The 20,962-nt window shown below is 48.7% G+C and overlaps 1 protein-coding gene across 4 annotated transcripts in view; it reads right to left on the bottom strand.

The window, feature by feature from the left end:
* ARHGAP27 (Rho GTPase activating protein 27) overlaps window positions 1-20,962 on the bottom strand; it is a 79,291-nt gene that overhangs the window by 12,836 nt on the left and 45,493 nt on the right. For 3 of the 4 annotated variants that reach the window (XM_066586889.1, XM_066586891.1, XM_066586893.1), the window contains 8 exons: window positions 11,167-11,580; window positions 10,528-10,719; window positions 10,283-10,363; window positions 9,977-10,060; window positions 8,479-8,546; window positions 5,547-5,634; window positions 4,909-5,010; window positions 4,371-4,478 (listed from right to left, as the gene is read on the bottom strand). In XM_066586889.1, the coding sequence (XP_066442986.1) occupies window positions 4,371-4,478; window positions 4,909-5,010; window positions 5,547-5,634; window positions 8,479-8,546; window positions 9,977-10,060; window positions 10,283-10,363; window positions 10,528-10,719; window positions 11,167-11,580 (1,137 nt within the window). Of the gene's footprint in view, window positions 1-4,370; window positions 4,479-4,908; window positions 5,011-5,546; window positions 5,635-8,478; window positions 8,547-9,976; window positions 10,061-10,282; window positions 10,364-10,527; window positions 10,720-11,166; window positions 11,581-18,900; window positions 19,076-20,962 lie in introns of those variants that run through there. The other variant, XM_066586892.1, reaches the window with a different exon arrangement.

The raw sequence follows: 20,962 nt of genomic DNA on the forward strand, positions 1-20,962 counted from the left end.
ACAAACTCTGCTTTAATTCCTCTCGTTTCAAAGCTATTGCAAATGCTTTCACCTCTCTTCTAATCCTTGCTCTCAGTCTCAGAACTTCTTCCAAGTGCCCCCAACCGGGGCACACTATTCACATTAGCCCCTCTCTCCTGTCCTCCCCTATGCACAGCCCGCACGCACTCTATACTTTCTTACTAAGCCTCACACCCCCTAATACCACTAACAAACATTACTGCCACCCCACAAATCTCCTAATCATCTGCTCACGCTTGCTATTTTGCTGCTACTAGCAGCTGGGGATATCTCTCCCAATCCTGGCCCACCCTCCACTGCTCTTAACTATTACCCCCTACCTGACTCACTAGCACACCCCTCAAGCCCCACTGCTAGCCCATGCATACCCTCCCCCAACTCCTTTCAATGTGCCCTCTGGAATTGCCAGTCAGCATGTAATAAACTCCCCACCATCCACGACTATTTTACTGCCCATTCTTTTAATCTGCTCGCTCTCACAGAAACGTGGATACAGCAGTCTGACACGGCCTCCCCTGCTGCACTGTCCTACAATGGCCTGCAGTTCTCCCATACCCCTGCAGTTCTCCCATACCCCGAGACCAGAGGACAGGCGTGGCGGAGGAGTAGGTGCTCTTCTCTCCCCGAAATGTACCTACCAGGTCATCCCCCCTGTACCCTCACTCACTTTTCCTTCATTTGAGGTACATATGCTACGGCTTTTCCGCCCGCTGTCCATGCGAGTAGCAGTCATCTATCGCCCCCCCAGGTGCTGCTCGCCTGTTTTTGGACCACTTTGCCACCTGGCTCCCCCACTTCCTATCCTGCGAAATCCCAACCCTCATCTTAGGCGATTTTAAAGGAGATGTCCCGAGGCAGCAAGTGGGTCTATACACTTCTGTATGGCCATAATAATGCACTTTGTAATGTACATTGTGCATTAATTATGAGCCATACAGAAGTTATAAAAAGTTTTATACTTACCTGCTCCGTTGCTAGCGTCCTCGTCTCCATGGTGCCGACTAATTTTCGGCCTCCGATGGCCAAATTAGCCGCGCTTGCGCAGTCCGGGTCTTCTGTAGTCTTCTATGGAGCCGCTCGTGCCAGAGAGCGGCTCCGTGTAGCTCCGCCCCGTCACGTGCCGATTCCAGCCAATCAGGAGGCTGGAATCGGCAGTGGACCGCACAGAAGAGCTGCGGTCCACGAAGACAGAGGATCCCGGCGGCCATCTTCAGCAGGTGAGTATGAAGACGCCGGACCGCCGGGATTCAGGTAAGCGCTGTGCGGGTGGGTTTTTTAACCCCTGCATCGGGGTTGTCTCGCGCCGAACGGGGGGGGGGTTTAAAAAAAAAAAAAAACCCGTTTCGGCGCGGGACATCTCCTTTAACATCCCCACTAATGACCCTATCTCCCCATCTGCCTCTCAGCTTCTTTCGCTCACCTCCTCCCTTGGTCTCTCTCAACTCACAGCCTCTCCCACTCACAGGGATGGCAATACTCTGGATCTGGTCTTCCTCCGGCTCTGCTCTGCTTCCAACTTCACTAACTCCCCTCTCCCGCTCTCAGATCATAACATCCTCTCTTTCTCTGTCACGCTCCCTAACATCTCTCCACACCCACCTACCTATCGTACCTACAGGAACTTAGAGGCCATCCACACACAAGACTTTGCTGAATCCCTACAGTCCTCTCTGTTCCCTATCTCTCTCCTCTCCTGCCCCAACCTGGCTGCCGCTCACTACAACACCGCTCTCAAACATGCCCTGGAAGAAGCGGCGCCCCCCAGGACCCGAGCCATCCGATGTAGACCACGGCAACCCTGGCTCACACCTCAAACGCGCTTCATCCGGCGGTGCTCTAGAAGTGCTGAACGGCTGTGGAGGAAATCGCAAACGTCTGCAGACTTCCTCCACTACAAATTCATGCTCAAAACCTACAACTTCGCCCTCCACCACGCCAAACAAGTCTACTTTACCTCTCTCGTCTCCTCACTATCGCACAACCCTAAACAGCTCTTTGATACTTTTCACTCCCTTCTCAGCCCTAAACCGCAGCCCCCAGTGACGGATCTCAGTGCTGTTGAACTGGCTGCCTATTTCAAAAAGAAAATTGATGACATCCGTCAAGAAATAACCTCCCAATCCCAGACTAGCCCTGACCTTAGTCCTGTCAGCACGGCATCTAGCTCCTGCTCACTGTCTGTACTCAGACCAGCGACAGAGGAAGAAGTCTCCAAACTGCTCTTCTCTGCTCGCCCCACCACCTGCGCTAGCGACCCTCTCCCCTCACACCTCCTCCGATCCCTCTCCCCAGTGGTCATCTCGCATCTCACCACTATATTCAACCTCTCTCTGGCCTCTGGCATCTTTCCCTCTTCTTTCAAACATGCCATCATATCCCCATTGCTAAAGAAGCCGACTCTTGACGCAACTGACGTTGCCAATTACCGACCCATCTCAAACCTCCCCTTCATCTCCAAATTACTAGAACGGCTGGTTTACTCCCGCCTTGTAAGCTATCTATCAGAGAACTCTCTCCTCGACCCCCTACAGTCTGGCTTCCGACCCCAACACTCCACAGAAACTGCCCTTACAAGGGTATCAAACGACCTACTGTCAGCCAAATCAAGGGGTGACTACTCCCTACTGATCCTCCTCGATCTCTCTGCAGCATTTGACACAGTTGACCACAAACTCCTCCTCAGTATGCTTCGCTCCATCGGCCTAAAGGACACTGCTCTCTCCTGGTTCTCCTCCTACCTATCTGACCGCTTTTTCAGTGTCTCCTTTGCTGGCTCTACCTCTCCTTCTCTTCCCCTTGCTGTTGGGGTCCCCCAAGGCTCGGTCCTCGGCCCCCTCCTTTTCTCTATCTACACAGCCCCTGTTGGACAAACCATCAGGAGCTTTGGCCTCCATTACCACCTCTATGCTGATGACACCCAGTTATACACCTCTTCCCGTGACATCTCTGCACCTTTCCTCCAAAACATCACCAACTGTCTGTCTGCTGTCTCTAACACCATGTCCTCTCTCTACCTAAAACTAAACCTCTCTAAAACTGACTTACTGGTGTTTTCTCCTTCCACCAACCGACCTCCTCCTGACATCTCCATCTCAGTGTGTGGCGTCACCATAACTCCTAGACAACATGCCCGCTGCCTTGGGGTCATATTCGACTCAGATCTCTCATTTACTCCCTACATCCAGTCAGTGGCCCGAACATGTCAGCTGCACCTAAAGAACATCTCAAGAATCCGCTCCTTTCTCACCATAGACACGCTGAAAACGCTTGTTGTTGCCCTCATCCACTCACGGCTCGACTATTGCAACTCCTTGCTGGTCGGCCTCCCCTGCACCAGACTCTACCCTCTACAATCCATCCTGAATGCGGCAGCCAGGCTCATATTACTGTCCAGCCGCTACTCAGATGCCTCTGCCCTGTGCCGGTCACTGCACTGGCTGCCAGTTAAATACAGAATTCAATTTAAACTTATTACCTTCATCCACAAAGCCCTCCACAGTGCAGCGCCCCCCTATATCGCCTCCCTCATCTCAATCCATCACCCAGCCCGGGCTCTCCGCTCGGCAAACGAAACTAGACTGCACACCCCTCTAATTCGAACTTCTCACTCCCGCCTCCAAGACTTCTCCAGAGCAGCACCGGTCCTCTGGAACGCACTACCAAAGAACATCCGGGCAATCCAGGACTCGAAAAACTTCAGGCGTGCTCTAAAGACGCACCTCTTCAGGGATGCATACCGCATTCCCTAAACAAACCCTTCTGTACTCCGCCTGATAACATGTTTCCTGACCTACTGACTGCAATCCCTGCTAGCCATCATAAACCGCTCCTGTAGTCATATTGATCCTGCCGTCGCATAGCTAAATGTCTGACTGTTGTCTGTATATAGCATCCCTCACTCTCCAGCACGCGATACTGTGCACACCTCCAGCCATTTTACCTTCTGTATCACCCCACTATTTGTAGTATGTAAGCTCGTTGGAGCAGGACCCTCACCCCTATTGTCTCCATCAGCTGATTACTATGTAACCGTGGTTCTGTAATTTTTTGTACTTTTGTCTTTCTGTATTTCCCCTGTCTATGTAAGCGCTGCGGAATATGTTGGCGCTATACAAATAAAGATTATTATTATTATTAAAGGCAATGTTCAAACGGCAGCATCTGCCTCCCCACCTCCATGTGATGTGCTCTATGGGGGTCAGAAGCTGCAATACCCCCCTGGTGACCGAGGACTGGTCGGTCCAGTGATGCTGGAGCCAGATAAGTGAGCTCAGGCTACATGACACCAATGACCCCTGATGCCGCTCTCGGTGGTCCACACATGGGGCGGTGAAGGGTCAGACACTTACTAGGTGCACGCTCTTGCCAATACTCTTGCTGATTGATGCAAACCAATCTTTGGCGATGGCCTCAGAGTCATGGTGAATCAGATATTCGCACCCATTGCGCGTCCTAAGCTGGAGAATCAGAACAAAGACAACTTTAACATACAAGGTACTGAGACTGGAGACCCCCGCAATGCTAAGACTAAAGGGGCTGCAGAATTAGTTAAGCAATTAGATGCCTTCACAGGCTTTCCTCGGCCACTTGGAGCGCGCCCATAGCTGCAGTTCCCAGGTGGCTGAGAGCTGTGCCATGCAGGACAGTGAAATACAATAGTGGGGGTCCCCAGGGTCGTACCCCACTGTACACACTGTTACGGCATACCCTGGGTACATTCTAGAGAGGAATATTCCCTTAATGATGTCATCTACAGGATCTCAGGCTCTGGGTGTCACAGACACATAAGGGGGTGATACTACAGAAGACAGGGTGGGGATAACAAGGGCAAAGGACACCCAGGGAAGGGGGATATACAGGACACACTTGGCAGTTTGTAGCACTCACCTCCATGACATGCTTTTTACTAGACTTGTCTTTGGTGGCCCAGCTGAGTGTCGCCCCCTGTAACCTGACCGTGTGCTCCGGGACGGTGAGCAGCGATTGCTTCTGAAATGGGAGAAAACAACAAATATAAAGAAGTCATGAGGTGCAGCGGGTCCAGACAGGGGGAGCGGTTTTTCCTGGGGACCCCTAGTGGGTCCATCATCCGTTCTCCCCAGGCCCCCAGCGGATCCAGCTAGGGACCACACAGGGGGCAGCAGTCCTCCCAGGCTCCCAGCGAGGCCACAAAGGTGGCGGCAGTCCTCCCCAGGCCCCCAGCGGGGCCACACAGGGGGCGGCAGTCCTCCCCAGGCCCCCAGCGGGGCTACACAGGGGGCGGCAGTCCTCCCCAGGCCCCCAGCGGGGCCACACAGGGGGCGGCAGTCCTCCCCAGGCCCCCAGCGGGGCCACACAGGGGGCGGCAGTCCTCCCCAGGCCCCCAGCGGGGCCACACATATACTCTACTTCTATAAGGAGCTATCCCCCTATACATCCCTCATTATATGCATTTTACATCTCTGCACAACAGACGTCTATCAGCTGTGCAATATAAGATAGGGCAGATTTAGGAGTCACCCACATCCACCTCTGTACCCCCTCACCAGGCTGCTGGATGAGAGGTTTTTGGTATCCTTGAAGAATGTCAGTATCCCTCCTTCGAGGACAGTCCACGACGAGCTCCAGTTCTTCCTGCATGAGAGAAGAAGATGAGGAAAATTTACTAAGGCCGGGATTTCCTGTGCAGGTCTTAGGAAGATTCCCCTGATGCATGGACTACACTAAGAGGCACGCCCCTCTTCACATATGTAGTGCATCCCGCCACCTCGGTGCCCTCACTGAAATGTACGTCTACTCATTTTTACATAACCCTGTCATAGAATCATAGATCATAGATCACAGAATGGTAGAGTTGGAAGGGACCTCCGGGGTCATCGGGTCCAACCCCCTGCTCAGTGCAGGATCACTAAATCATCCCACACAGATGTCTGCCCAGCCTCTGTTTGAACACTTTCATTGAAGGAGAACTCCCCACCTCCCATGGCAACCTGTTCCACTCATTGATCCCCTCACTGTCTAATATCTAATATGTGTCTCCTCCCTTTCAGTTTCATCCCATTGCTTCTAGTCTTTCCTTGTACAGATGAGAATAGGGCTGATCCCTCTGCACTGTGACAGCCCTTCAGATATTTGTAGACAGCTATTAAGTCTCCTCTCGGCCTTCTCTTCTGCTAAACATTCCCAGATCCTTTACCCGTTCCTCATAGGACATGGTTTGCAGACCGCTCACCATCTTGGTAACTCTTCTCTGAACTTGCTCCAGTTTGTTGATGTCTCTTATAAAGTGGGGTGCCCAGAACTGGACCCAGTATTCCAGATGAAGTCTGACTAAGGAAGAGTAGAGGGGGGTAATGACCTCACGTGATCTAGACTCTATGCTTCTCTTAATACATCCCAGAATTGTGTTTGCCTTTTTGGCTGCTGCATCACATTGTTGACTCATGTTCAGTCTATGATCTATTAGTATACCCAAGTCTTTTTCACATGTGCTGCTGCTTAGCCCAATTCCTCCCATTCTGTATGTGCTTTCTTCATTTCTCTTGCCCAGATGGTAGGACTTTGCATTTCTCCTTATTAAATACCATTCTGTTGGTCGCTGCCCCTGTCGGTCCGGGACAGCCACACCCCTCCTGATAAGCCACATCCACTTTTCAAAAGGTTGTGGGGTCGGCACAGGCAGAAGAGAAGTCCCAAACTTTTTGCACAAACAGGTGGTAAATCTTAGTCATTAGGATATGAGGCCGGAGCAACCAGAGAGGCATTCTAGCACCTGTGTGGTACGCAAACGGCCTCTCAGAGAAGATGTCCCCACCGCGCAGAACCCTCTTATGTGTCACCCTGACAACAATGGACAGAACCCGGAAGCTTCTCACTCAATCATGAAGGTCCCTCGTCTGCTGAGTCTTTTGATCACTTGCAAAACCATATGAAGCAGCCGTCAGCAACAGATAGTGGGGGGTTCAGAAGACATTGTGGGGGTCCCTGATGGCAGAGTTGTGCAGTTTTAAGAATAACTAAGGCCGCCTGCACATAAACGGGTCGGATTCCGCATGTGGGAGCCCGCAGCAGAATCTGACCCTATGCCCGGCGCATCAGCGCATACCTGTCTTTTCATCTGTATTGCGGATGGTTGCAGCGAGCGACATGCGCACTACAGATTTTTTTATTAATGTTTATTTTTCCCCGCACCGTCGCTAGGCGATGACGCGGAATCCACGACCTATCTGCAATGCAATTGTGGATGGGCTGCGGGTCACGAAAATAGAGCATGCTGCAATTTTTCCTTTGCTTGCAGAAACCGCAGTTGGTTTCCGTGAGTGCAGGAAGAGTCGATTTCCCATGCTATGGACGCCGACCACGGATTCCACAATGCAAATCCATTTGTGTGCAGGTGACCTAACTCCTCCACCCCATCGCCTATATATATGAAGAACCTCCAGCACAGCTGTACCCCCAGTCACTCCTCCACCCCATCGCCTATATATATGAGGAACCTCCAGCACAGCTGTACCCCCAGTCACTCCTCCACCCCATCGCCTATATATATGAGGAACCTCCAGCACAGCTGTACCCCCAGTCACTCCTCCACCCCATCGCCTATATATATGAAGAACCTCCAGCACAGCTGTACCCCCAGTCACTCCTCCACCCCATCGCCTATATATATGAGGAACCTCCAGCACAGCTGTACCCCCAGTCACTCCTCCACCCCATCGCCTATATATAGGAGGAACCTCCAGCACAGCTGTACCCCCAGTTACTCCTCCACCCCATCGCCTATTTATATGAAGAACCTCCAGCACAGCTGTACCCCCAGTCACTCCTCCACCCCATCGCCTATATATATATATATATATATATATATATATATATATGAGGAACCTCCAGCACAGCTGTACCCCAGTCACTCCTTCTACACCCTATCACCTATATAGGAGGAACCTCCAGAACAGCTGTGCCCCCAGTCACTCCGCCACCCCATCGCCTACATATATGAAGAACCTCCAGCACAGCTGTACCCCCAGTCACTCCTCCACCCCATTGCCTATATATATGAGGAACCTCCAGCACAGCTGTACCCCAGTCACTCCTTCTACACCCTATCATCTATATAGGAGGAACCTCCAGCACAGCTGTACCCCCAGTCACTCCTCCACCCCATCGCCTATATATATGAAGAACCTCCAGCACAGCTGAACCCTCAGTCACTCCTCCACCCCATCGCCTATATATATGAGGAACCTCCAGCACAGCTGTACCCCAGTCACTCCTTCTACACCCCATCACCTATATAGGAGGAACCTCCAGCACAGCTGTACCCCCAGTTACACCTCCACCCAATCGCCTATATTTGGAGGAACCTCCAGCACAGCTGTACCCCCAGTCACTCCTACACCCCATCGCCTATATATAGGAGGAACCTCCAGCACAGCTGTACTCCAGTCACTTATTTAGGAAAGCTAGGCCACCACTCACCGTAGTCTCCTCCCATTCTCCAGGATCTTAGTCTTTTGCAGGACTCCGGCTTTCTCCAGGCCTTTTGTCTGCAGTGATGAAGACAAGAATCCAAGAGTGATGATCAGATCAGAAGACAAAAGCTGCAGAAACCCCATTCAACTGCAGTACTGCTCATCGAATAGAAGAGTTTATTTATTTAGGGGTTCTAATATCGGGCATCTGGGGCGCATGCCCAGGATTTATGGCTTGGTGTCCCCGATTCTCCAGCGAGTGCCACTATATCCAAGTCCTCAGGGCGCAGATACAGTACAGCTGAAAACTATGGTGGTGCTCCCTGCCATTTGCTATCATAGGCCACAAGCTGCTTTAGATCTGGTGCCTACCACACACCGGGCGCATGCCGTGGACATCGACAGAGACTCGATAATCTCTAAAAGGTCAGGAACAGTGCCCACCCTGAGGCGGGAGTGAGGGCAGACAAGTACAAGTTGTTTTTTCCTTTCAGGGGCACTACTAAAGGGGAGTGCACAAAGAGGGCCATTACTGTGTAAGGGGTATAAAAGGGCACATTATTACTGTGTGGTGGGGGCACTAAAAGCAGCATTACAACTGTTTGAGGGGATCTAAAAGTAACATACACCATATGAGGAGTGTGTGGAGAAGTGTCTGCATGGGAGTGGAGGGTTGGAAAAGTGAGCAGTCTAAAGATGTTTGAGCAGCAACTTTTACAGAAAAGTCATAGCTGACAAAAGTCGTTATGGTGGTCTGGGCCAGATGGTCAAAAAAAAACAAGGTAAACAACAACAAGAGACAACATCAACTTTGATCACTGCATATAACAATGCTATAATCACTTATACAGTCATGAAAAGCCCCCTATATAGAACTGGCATCTACCACTACATGGTGACTGTAAAGGGTGAATATTGGTCTTTGTAGAGAGATTTCATTCAGTAACGGTATGGCGGTATCATTCGGTCACTATGTAGCGGTAACAGTCATGTTGTGGAGGTGTCTGGGCTTTTTATAGTGTTATCATGGTGAATATATCATTTAAAAGGTATATCATCATACATACTGCAGTTACTGAAGAGGCACATCGTTTGCGAGGAGGCCTCAGCAGTACACCATATACATTATAGATTGTAGTTTTAGTTTTTCTAATTTGCGGTGAGGAGACCAAAACTCATGGCGTTGGGCTTGTGCCCCCGATTATTGGACAAGCCTTATAGGTTGCTCCCATTACCTCCGACGCTACACCTCTCCTGACACAGACTGCACAGCTTCTCCCTTTACTCCTATCAGGGATGCCTCTACGCAAAGTGCGTGTACCATTCTCCTAGGACTCCACTAGAGGGCAGCACAGAAAAGCCCCAACTGCATTCACTACAGGACACCGCTTCACACACGGTGATCAGCGGAAATCTTGGGGACAGTCTGCTCAACAAATTGCACAACAGTCAGGAAAGAGTACCAGAAGATGTGGCATACATGAGGGACAGGTGAGGAGTCTTACCTCTGTTGGCAGGTAGAGGCCTGTGAAAACATTGCTGTTCTGATCAAGGACACTGTTCCTGCTCTGTAGTTCTGGGGGGCTGAGCTGTGGGCAGAGACAAGTAGTAGTAATACACAGCCTTCATTACAACAGATGATGGTGGTCCCGGGATGATGGGGACACTGGCATGATGGGGAAAAAGGAGTGGTGGAGGGTGAGCCCGGGGATGATAGGGAGTACAGGGATCATGGGTGGGCACAAGCCAGGAAGCATGAGCCTGGGGATGTTGGGGGTAAGATGGGGGGGAGGGGTGATGCACTCACTGACCTGTGGCAGCTTCCACTGTGACATGGAGCCATCTGGGGTGTAGAAATAGGTCTTCCCGTACTGGTCCTGAGACTGCAGCCACTGCAATGAGAGGGTGCGACCTTTACCAGGGCCTTACATTAGGTGACACACAAGAGGTTTTCTTACTTGCAGCCCACCTAGAGCCATCCAGAGTACATGACTAGAGCCCCCTGCACTGATGGGCAGGAGGTGGCCGCAGCCGGAGCTGCAGTCCTGGGACTCACCGTTTCACCAGTGGAGTTGTGGATATACAGTTTCTGTCCATCTTTGATCTGACAGGACCAGCCTGAGAATTGACCATCTGCTGGGGCTTGCTGTGGGGGAGGGGGGATACAAGGTCCATCGTAGTCGGCCTCTGGATAAACATCTATGTTGTCAGGAGAATATTCAGGGTAGTCAGCTTCTGGAGTTGGGGGCTGTAGACACAAAGAGACAATGATCTAACTTCCTGCATTCACGTTGGCATATTACAGTTAGACATGGCTGGACAAGAGCGGCCAGTGGATGTGACTCAAAGCCCAGAAGCAACCTAACGGAGAGCTAGTCAGTATCAGCCCTACCACGAGCTCCCAAAACACAGGCAACCGATAGGACAACAGCTGATTCTGATACCCTGGTAGTCCAGATACAGGAGGATATAAACACTCAGTTGCCAAGGACACCTCCACCGCCTGCATGAACAGAATTCATCATAGACACTGAATGAGACTTCATGAACCTTCTCAGTCATCCGATTAAATCAATGATGTTAGGTATCATTTTACATTCCAGCTGCTGGATAAACCATAATGCAGATAACGCCACCTGTGGGCTGGTAGTGGTGGTGCACTGGGAGGGGATATCCTATATACTCCTATACCAACCCTTCTGTCCACTGATCCATAAGGAGAGAACATTGGCCTCCCTGCTGGCAGATGTGGCTCGCTCTCTGGAGGTGGATCCCAGGAGGTCTCTCCCGTCACTAAATTGTAGAAGTAGAACTGCCCACTGGACTCATCAAAATGTTTCTCAAACTCTGGTTCTCCGGGTAGAGGGCTCAGGGAAGCCAGAGAGATGGGCGACTGAAGCGTATCCTCCGTTTGGTCAAAAGGACAATCCCAGGTGGTCTCCCCAGTCACACAGTTGTAGTAGAAAAGTTGTCCACTCCTCTTATCTGTGTGAGTCTCCCAGTCCTCTATGGTGCTGGCGGAGTAGGACGTTCTCTGCCTCAGCCCGGCTCTACAAAAGTCTTCCAAGTTGGCATAGATGGGAGACGGAGCTTCCTCTTCATTTACCACCTACAAGAGAACAAGTAACAGTGAGTTGATGGCTCGTGGCGCCCCCTGCCCTCACCCGCAGCATCCCTCCGCCTTCCAGAAGAGAAAGCATATGGACAAGAAGTGAAAGAGCTAGAAGAACATGTCTACAATGGCTGAAATCGAAGCTCCACTTACTAACGGGCGATAGGTTCTGGTGACAACTGATGAATATTCACCTCTTCAGACTCTACTTCCGGGGTCTTACAGAGGTGGGCACGTTTCTAGTATTCTACAATTAGTCAAAACTGATAATGGACTCCCATGTAATGGACAAGCCTTCAATGTTTTGAGTAATTTTGGTTCAGCCAATGGCAGATAACACCCTACAAGCCAATGGAGTTAACATTCACGTGCACTTTAGGGAAGAGTTAGAGTCACTGATTTGGCGCACATACCAATGAAATTCATCACATTCAAAGACTAAAGTTGCTCCTGCCCAACTAACATTCTCGCAGGCGGCACCTTGTTTATATCCACTGCCATGCGAGTTTGGTGACGGCATCTCATTACTCATCAACAATTTGCTCCGTTATTGTCTCTTAAATAAGTTGAATTCCTTCCTGGTGACTAAATAAGTTCCCACACCCATCAACCAACTCAAGAAAAGAGAAGCGTCGAGAGGAGACACCGGGGAAGAGACACAGTGGACCCCACAGTTGGAGGACACACAAGGAAGGGGTCGTACCAAATAAAGAGAGCAGATAGACAAGTAGCACACCGCCATGAATCCAAACCGCTTACAAGTGTTTAGGGCATCTTGTAACAAAGAATGAGATCCAAAGACTTCTCTCCTGAGACAATCACCACGTGCAGATCTACGCGTCCAGCGCCATCCACAGCTTGTGACATCCTGCGGAGCGTACGGGCAGGTTTAGATGCTCCAATATCAAGATGACAATTTCTTAGCAGGTTTATGATCCAGCTGTCTGTTGCAAAGACTCCCCCCACAACCCCATCGTCGCGAACGCTCGCAGTGTTGTCACTCCAGAGCTACCTGGCACAACGAATGGCACGGTGTGGTGTTAAGCGATGAATGGAGGTTCTGTCTCAATGATAATGATCTCCATGCGAGGGTCTGGAGGCGACATGACAGTCAGGCTGATCCGTCCGCTATTTTGAAGCACCACACAGCTGGTCAACATGGAGTCATGGTTTGTAGCGCCATCAGCATCAACAGCCAATAACCTCTAATACTCATCAAGAGCACACTGATAGCCCGGCAGAGTGTACCCAATGCCATTACTTTCTGGCACTATACTCGTGACGACTCACCCTCAGAGTAGCTCATCAATAATCTATTAATCACCACAATCAGCTAACTGAAAAGGCAGGGGCATTTGTGTGAGTGCGGAGGCCTCCTCTTAGGCCTGTGATGTCACATGGCTTGTAAGGACCTCAGTGCCATTCAATGAAATGGGACTGAGCTGCAATACCAGGCACTACCACTACACGATGCATAGCACTGTGCCTGGTATGGACTGAAGGGACAGCAGCACTCACCTGATTGCCAGTGCGGCAGACCCCCCACCAATCAACTATTAATGGCTTATCCTGAGAACAGACCATCAATACTGTAGTCCCAGAAAAAAAACTTAAGCTTATGAAAGTCCAACCTTTGAAAGGAATAGAACAAATGCTGTGAAGGAGTAGCCTGCAGCGCCAAAGGAGCGGGCCCCAGCCTAGGAGACAGCGGGGTAGAGTTTAGGCCTTGTCACGGTGGCTCTACCATCTCCCACCTGGAGGGTGACCAGGGACATGTCCAAGGGGCAGAGCGCCAGCAATTAAATAGGTTAACCCAGTAATGGTTACCTTAGTCCTTTTGTCACGTGTCACACCACTGTTCCATCCTACATGGGGAATTCTTGATGATGAAATAGAGTCCACAAACGCAGAGTTGAGTTTAAAGGCAGAACCAGGAACAGTGAGTAAAGACGTTTACTTGGAACACAACTTGAAAACAGTCCAACAACAGTTTTACATCCACCGGTGAGACACTGATTCAGGAGGACATGTGGTGTGACAGGGAGGAAATATGGGGGGCAGAGGGACTTCCACAGGCCAAGTTATCTGTGTATCTCTGTTCCCGGACACCTTTCCATGAACACACCAACTCTACCGGTACACACTCACGGAGCAGGAACATACATGCAGCATTGCTTATTGGAGACTCGCAATCCTTGCGGCTTCTCTCTCTCTCTCGATTCTCTGGGTAGGGAAGAAAGAGGGATCCACAACACACATAGGCTATCCTCTCAGCTTCCTCCATCTTCCCTACACACAGACAAAAGGTGTCTGTGTGCAGACAGGCTCCACACTTGAAAGCAGGATGCTCACAGCAAGACTGACAGGAAAGACAGATCTCAATCATGCACCTTGCAAACACATATATCAAACAAGGTCACATGACATATAAACGATACATTTCCAGACATAACCCAGACAGTAACCTATTCAGTGCTGCAGCTATGCAATACACATCATATTCACTCACGGAAGAATTTGGGAATATAAATTGATAACAACCTTTGACACGCTGAACACGGGGTTAAATTATTCCCCAGGATTTATGCGTGAATGGGAAGTGTGAGACATTTATTATTCATATAAAACCCCCATCAACAGTAATCCAGGGACCATAAACTTTCACTCCCTTATCAGTGTTTAGCTAAAAATGTTTGTGTATCTCTTGTAGCAATTCAAGCCTGCTGACCTCCCCCCCTCCAACAGTAATTTAGGGACCATAAAACTTTCACTCCGCTATCAGTGCCTAGACAAAAAAAGTTTGTTTGCTGTTGCAGAATTCCTTTTAAGTGCGAACCAATCACATCCATATCTGTGCCTTGTCATAAGTATGTATGTATATATATATATATCCATGTCTGTGCCTTGTCATAAGTGTGTATATATATATATATATATATATATATATATATCCATGTCTGTGCCTTGTCATAAGTATGTGTGTATATATATATATATATATATCCATATCTGTGCCTTGTCATAAGTATGTGTGTATATATATATATATATATATATATATCTCCATATCTGTGCCTTGTCATAAGTATGTGTATATATATATATATATATATATATATATATATATCCATATCTGTGCCTTGTCATAAGTACGTGTATATATATATATATATATCCATGTCTGTGCCTTGTCATAAGTATGTGTGTATATATATATATACATATCCATATCTGTGCCTTGTCATAAGTACGTGTGTATATATATATATATCCATGTCTGTGCCTTGTCATAAGTATGTGTGTATATATATCCATGTCTGTGCCTTGTCATAAGTATGTGTGTATATATATATATATATCCATGTCTGTGCCTTGTCATAAGTACGTGTATATATATATATATATATATATATATATATATCCATATCTGTGCCTTGTCATAAGTACGTGTGTATATATATATATATCCATGTCTGTGCCTTGTCATAAGTATGTGTGTATATATATATATATATATATATATATATATCCATGTCTGTGCCTTGTCATAAGTACGTGTATATATATATATATATATATATATATATATATATATCCATATCTGTGCCTTGTCATAAGTATGTGTGTGTATATATATATATATATATATATATATATATATATATATATCCATATCTGTGCCTTGTCATAAGTACGTGTGTATATATATATATATATATATATATATATCCATGTCTGTGCCTTGTCATAGGTATATATATATATATATATATATATATATATATATATACACTGTATATCCATATCTGTGCCGTGTCATAAGTACGTGTGTTATAAGTATGTATAAATATGCATGCCTCTTCAGATCCAATCCATAAGCCTGAAGAAGAACCCTGCGTTGGTACGAAAGCTCGCTATTATTACATCATGTATTTTTGTTATCCATTAAAAGGTCTCATATCTACAACATTACGTCGTTTCCCTTGCTGAGAACAATCACACACTGACAACACATAAGCACAAGACAACTTAGACCACCCAGAAACTTCTGTACACTACACCTGCTGTCCACAAATACCATGAAGGACAGTTACACAAGGGGAGGCCAATGCCCGTTTATAGAGGTTTAATTTGTGTCTCCTGTCCAATCACATAAAGAAATAAATCCCCATCTGTATGTGTTGCTGAGCGGGACGTCCTGGAAGACCACAATCCAATATGGAAGGGCTGAATCCTGACACTGCTCTTCAGGTTGTCAGATGATGTCATACAGGGGTGGTCCTTGCTCTGGTGAACTTGTTGCTGGTAAATCCTCCAGCCGGCTTCTTGTACAGCGTTTGTGTTTTTACATTTTTTCCAGTTTCCTCACAGCCTTCGGCTCACTATCTTTCATTTCATCACTGCTACAATGGGCCCAATACAGATCCCTCCACTAAGATGCACTGGGGGCTGAAGACGGGGAGTGGGAGGTTTCCTGGACCTGTCCGTAAAGGCGGAAACCACCCAGCAGCTGCTCCCGATAGGAGGATGGCGCTTGTGCTTCCATTGATGGACTCATTTCCTGTAATGAGCTAAACTGCAAACAGACCGCGCAGAAAGCCACACGCCGCCTTCCTGTCAGTATAACCTATCGTAGGGACTACCAGACTGCAAGACCTACAGTGCAACCAATTGCACCAGTCAGTGCAGTTTCTATGAAGGCTCCCCAACACAGGGGTCTCTACAAGGGAGAGAGCAGCTATTTCTACACATTTCAATGTTTGCTGCATAACTTTGGCTGGTTGCTTGTGAAATTAACAGCTTCCCAGTAATGTTTCCTGCTTGAAGGCCACAGGTTTACAAAACCTCTAACCACCACACTTAAAGGGACCCTGTCATCAACCATGAGCACCATAATCTAAGAGCAGGACTATCTCTTATATAGAGATGAATAGGAGTACATGCAGCTTTGAGTCTAATGCACCGTCTGCATGCTGCCATTAGGGGGTGACAGCAGCGGGGATCTGGGTAAGTATAAAAAATCTCCCCTGGGCTTCTGCTCCTTGATTTAGACCAGTAGTTCCCAAACTTTTCCAGCCATGCAGCGTTTTTTGAAGCAAAAGTTTCTTGTGGAGCCCCAAAGCGGAACAGAGGGTGTGGTCAGGGGAGGGGTTAGGGGCTGGGCTTATCGCGACATGATTTTTACCTATGTCGTTATAAAAAGGACAAGGAGAAACACTAGATGGGCTATTGATATACATTATATTTAAAATTAACATGTTGCGGAATTAAATCCTGCACCACATGTCAATATCCACACTGGTTTTGTGCAGATTTTTTCCACAGTGTGGGGATGAGATTTTCGAAATCTCATCCACTCTGCTACTACAGCTACTGTAAATTCTGCAGCAAATCCAGCCCGTGTAGTAATAGTAGAAGCTGGCCCCTACTGTGGCCCCAGTAGCAATAGCTGACCTCTAGCGCGGCTCCAGTAGCAATAGCTGACCCCTACCGCGGCCCCAGTAGCAATAGCTGACCCCTACCGCGGCCCCAGTAGCAATAGCTGACCCCTACTGCAGCCCCAGTAGCAATAGCGGACCCCAACTGCAGCCCCAGTAGCAATAGCTGACCCCTACTGCGGCCCCAGTAGCAATAGCTGACCCCTACTGCAGCCCCAGTAGCAATAGCTGACCCCTACCGCAGCCCCAGTAGCAATAGCTGACCCCTACCGCAGCCCCAGTAGCAATAGCTGACCCCTACTGCAGCCCCAGTAGCAATAGCTGACCCCTACTGCAGCCCCAGTAGCAATAGCGGACCCCTACTGCAGCCCCAGTAGCAATAGCGGACCCCAACTGCAGCCCCAGTAGCAATAGGCTCCCCCATTACAGCCCGAGTAGTAATAGGATCCCTCATTGCCCTTGGGGCTCAGTGAGAGCTTCTCGGGGCTCCGATGGAGGGTCTAGGTCCCCGCTCTACTCACTGCTGTAGCAGAGTCTGGATAGTCTGTACTGAGGAAATCAGCATGCAAAACCTGTGGTCAGCATAGCAACGCGGATCACATGACGGGAGCAAACTCATGTGATCCGTATTGCTATGCCGACCACAGGTCTTGCATGCTGATTTCCTCGGTACAGGCTATTCAGACACTGCTACGGCGATGATAAGAGAGTGGACCTAGACTCTCCATCGGAGCCCCAGCGAAGCTCTCGCAGTGCCCCAAGAGCTCTGCGGAGCACACTTTGGGAAACCCTGACTTAGAATATGGTGCTCGTAGCTGGTGACAGGTTCCCTTTAAGACACTGTCTAAAGATACCCTCATAGTGAGACCTTGACCCTCCAACATGTGGTATACAGAGAATATAATTCTCAGTACGTGAGGACATGGACATCCGGACCCTTCCTGGTAGTCTGCATACAAACTCAATTAAATAATGTGTACATACCATAGAGGTAGACCACACAGCTAATCCTAACCCTTGGAACAGTGTTCTCCAGTCCTCAGGGACCCCACAGGTCATGTTTTCAGGATATCATATAGTAAGACCACCTGCAGCAACGTCTGAGGACTGACAATAATTACATCACCTGTGCAACACTGAGGAAATCCTGAAACCATGACTTATTGGGGTGACTTGAGGACTTACAGTGGGGATATACTGCCTTGGAAAGAGGGAGCCCAGTCCTGGTTGGTCCCATTTCCTTTGAACTGGGCACTGGGAACAGATTCCTATCGTGGTTACATAGTGTTGTCTTCTTGCAAACTTACCTGCATTGTAGGACCGAGTGTGAGGAGGACATTCCAGCTGAGTCATGTAGCCCGAATGCCTCTAGTAGATACAGGTTCCCATGTGTACCACAAGTACCCGATACCACAATCAAGAGATGCCCCAACCACAACGAAGGTTGATGGGCTTGTGACCTCTTTGGTCAATCTATTACATACGAGATTTATATTAGCGGCAGAAGAGAAGGAGCAACAATATCCGATTATTAACTCGTTGAAAGAGAAAGATGTTCCTTCCACCCGGAAATCGAGCAGACACCAATACAAGACTCCCTAGTCAGGTGGCAGCCGTAGACAAGAAGACTTGGGGGGCAAGTATACGGTATGCGGTCTGAAGGCATTATGGATCATATGCAGTGTGAGCCCCTATATGGACAGGGACAAACACACAGCACCAGCAGAAGACAAGATGCAAAGCTCAGCACATCTTCTTACAACAACACATATGCATTATATGTGACACCTTCTAATACACAGGAAGGGGGATGATTAGCACCAAACACAGAGGTGGAGGCCCTCGGTGCTGCCGACTACAGAGAAGTCCCTGACCATACCTCTGAGGTCCTGGGTGGCCCTGGCTCCCTCTTCCTCATCCTTCTGGAGCTTCTACTGAAGAAATCCATCATGGTTGCAGACCCCGATCCTCACACGGGCAGCACCCATTTCTCAGACCTCAGGCACATAGTTACTCGGAGCAGAGACATAGCAGGCGCAGGAGAAAGAAGAACTAGAAGCAGTTGTGTGAAGGTTAGCACATTTCCTGTGTGAGGTGAAGGAAGGAAGCTGTCAGTGAAGAAGATCAGGCGGCCTGTCCGAAGGCTCAGGAGAACAACCAGTGCTGTGCGGAGGGGCCCCCGCACTCCAGGGGTTCTCCGCTTCTGCACATTCTGGTTACATTCAGGTATATTTGAGAACATTTAGAGATTCACAGACTCCAATCAAGGACAAGAAAGGATCTGCCTGCAGCGACGCTTCCTTCAGTGCTGCCTGGAGACGATTCTTCTTTGCTTTCCCTTCAACTCCCCTCTGTGCTACCTGGCAGTCTCCTGAAGACGTCTCCCCTCCTGCAGTTCCTCTGATTAAATGTCTCTGGCACCAGTAACCCCTGGGTCTATACAAGGTCTCCCTTGTGTTATGGAGCCACTGGGCCCGTTCCAAGATTGACTCAAGCGTCCAGACTTGTGGTCCTGCCTGCTGGATCTACCTCTTCAGTCCAGTGGAAAGGTAAATTAGAACCTTGTTTCCAGTGGGTGGGTGGGATTAGAGCCCTCGATCCCAGTGGGTTGGGGTAGGTTTCAGTGCATCACGTTCAGCGGTGTAGTCTCCCTGCCCTCACATGCTCTTACTTCTTAGTCCACTTCTTTCTTAAAATGGAAGGAACCACTGCCGACCATAGGGGACAGAAGTCACCAGATTGTACCCGGACCCTCACAGTGATGTTATCGCCTGATTATATGACCATCAGACCCTGTCACTCCGACAGTAACCTGCAGTTCGTCTCACCCTGAAGAGTGAAGCCGATAAGTGACGGATATCTATGTGTCACATACCGATCTACACTTACGAGGACAGTAACCTCCACACTCACATCTCTTCATTGCAGCCAGATGATTAGACTCATTAAGGCCCATTTACACACAATAATTATCGCTCAAAATTTGCTCAAAAGCAGTCTTTTGAGCGATAATCGTTGTATCTAAACGCACGGCCATTGTGCGCTATTCGTGCGCTATTTGCTCATTGCTAACAATGGTACTTATCAGCATCGTGCTGAGTTCTTGGCGGGATACCACTGACAGTATTGTTTTAGCTGCTCTCCAAGAACACAGCAGCTGTATACAAAAGGCATTGCTCCCGCTGTCCTCTGTACATAGCAGAAGCCTTCATTTACACACTAATAGGCTCTTAAGTGGTTAATTAGTTACTTAAGAGCTTATGCAAAGTGAACGCTTAAAACTGTCACCCAAACTGCCGTTTGAGGGAATTTTGAGCAATCATCTTGCCATGTAAATGCACACAATGATTATTGCTCAAAAGATTGCTTTTGAGCGATAATCATCGTGTTTACATGGGCCTTTACCCACAATACTAATGGGGCTATAGTGTTCCAGCGCCGGCATTGGGGGAAGGGGGCAAACTGGGCAAACGACCAGGGCTCCCAGCAATCTGAGGCACCAACATGTGCATAGATAGGTCGCTGCAAACCTCCCGGCATGGAAGGAGCGCCACTGAGGCTACAAGAGACCAACAGGAAGCTCCACCCCCAGCAGGAAGCTCCACCCACAGAGGCCCCTGCAAGCCGCTGTAGTGAGGGGTAAGTGGTCAACTGAAGACGTTATATCTGCCTCTATATAATGTATAGATGGCCCCTATGAGCGCCTGCATGTGTGTAAATTACATGTATAAGACATGACTGGCGAGACGTCACTGAAAACACGCTAAATTATCGAAAGAAGAAAATAGTGTCTTATTGTTTGTGCGGAGACGGCGGGCGTTCAGCTCTGGAGCGCTCACTAAGGCCTCTTACACGGGCGGCTGTTTACAGCGTTTATCAAGTATTTTAACACTGAACGAAGCATCTTAATGCAGCGTTTATACATTGTGCTAAAACGAATG

This window comes from Eleutherodactylus coqui, chromosome 13 (genome assembly GCF_035609145.1).
Source record: "Eleutherodactylus coqui strain aEleCoq1 chromosome 13, aEleCoq1.hap1, whole genome shotgun sequence".
NCBI classification, from domain to species: domain Eukaryota; kingdom Metazoa; phylum Chordata; class Amphibia; order Anura; family Eleutherodactylidae; genus Eleutherodactylus; species Eleutherodactylus coqui.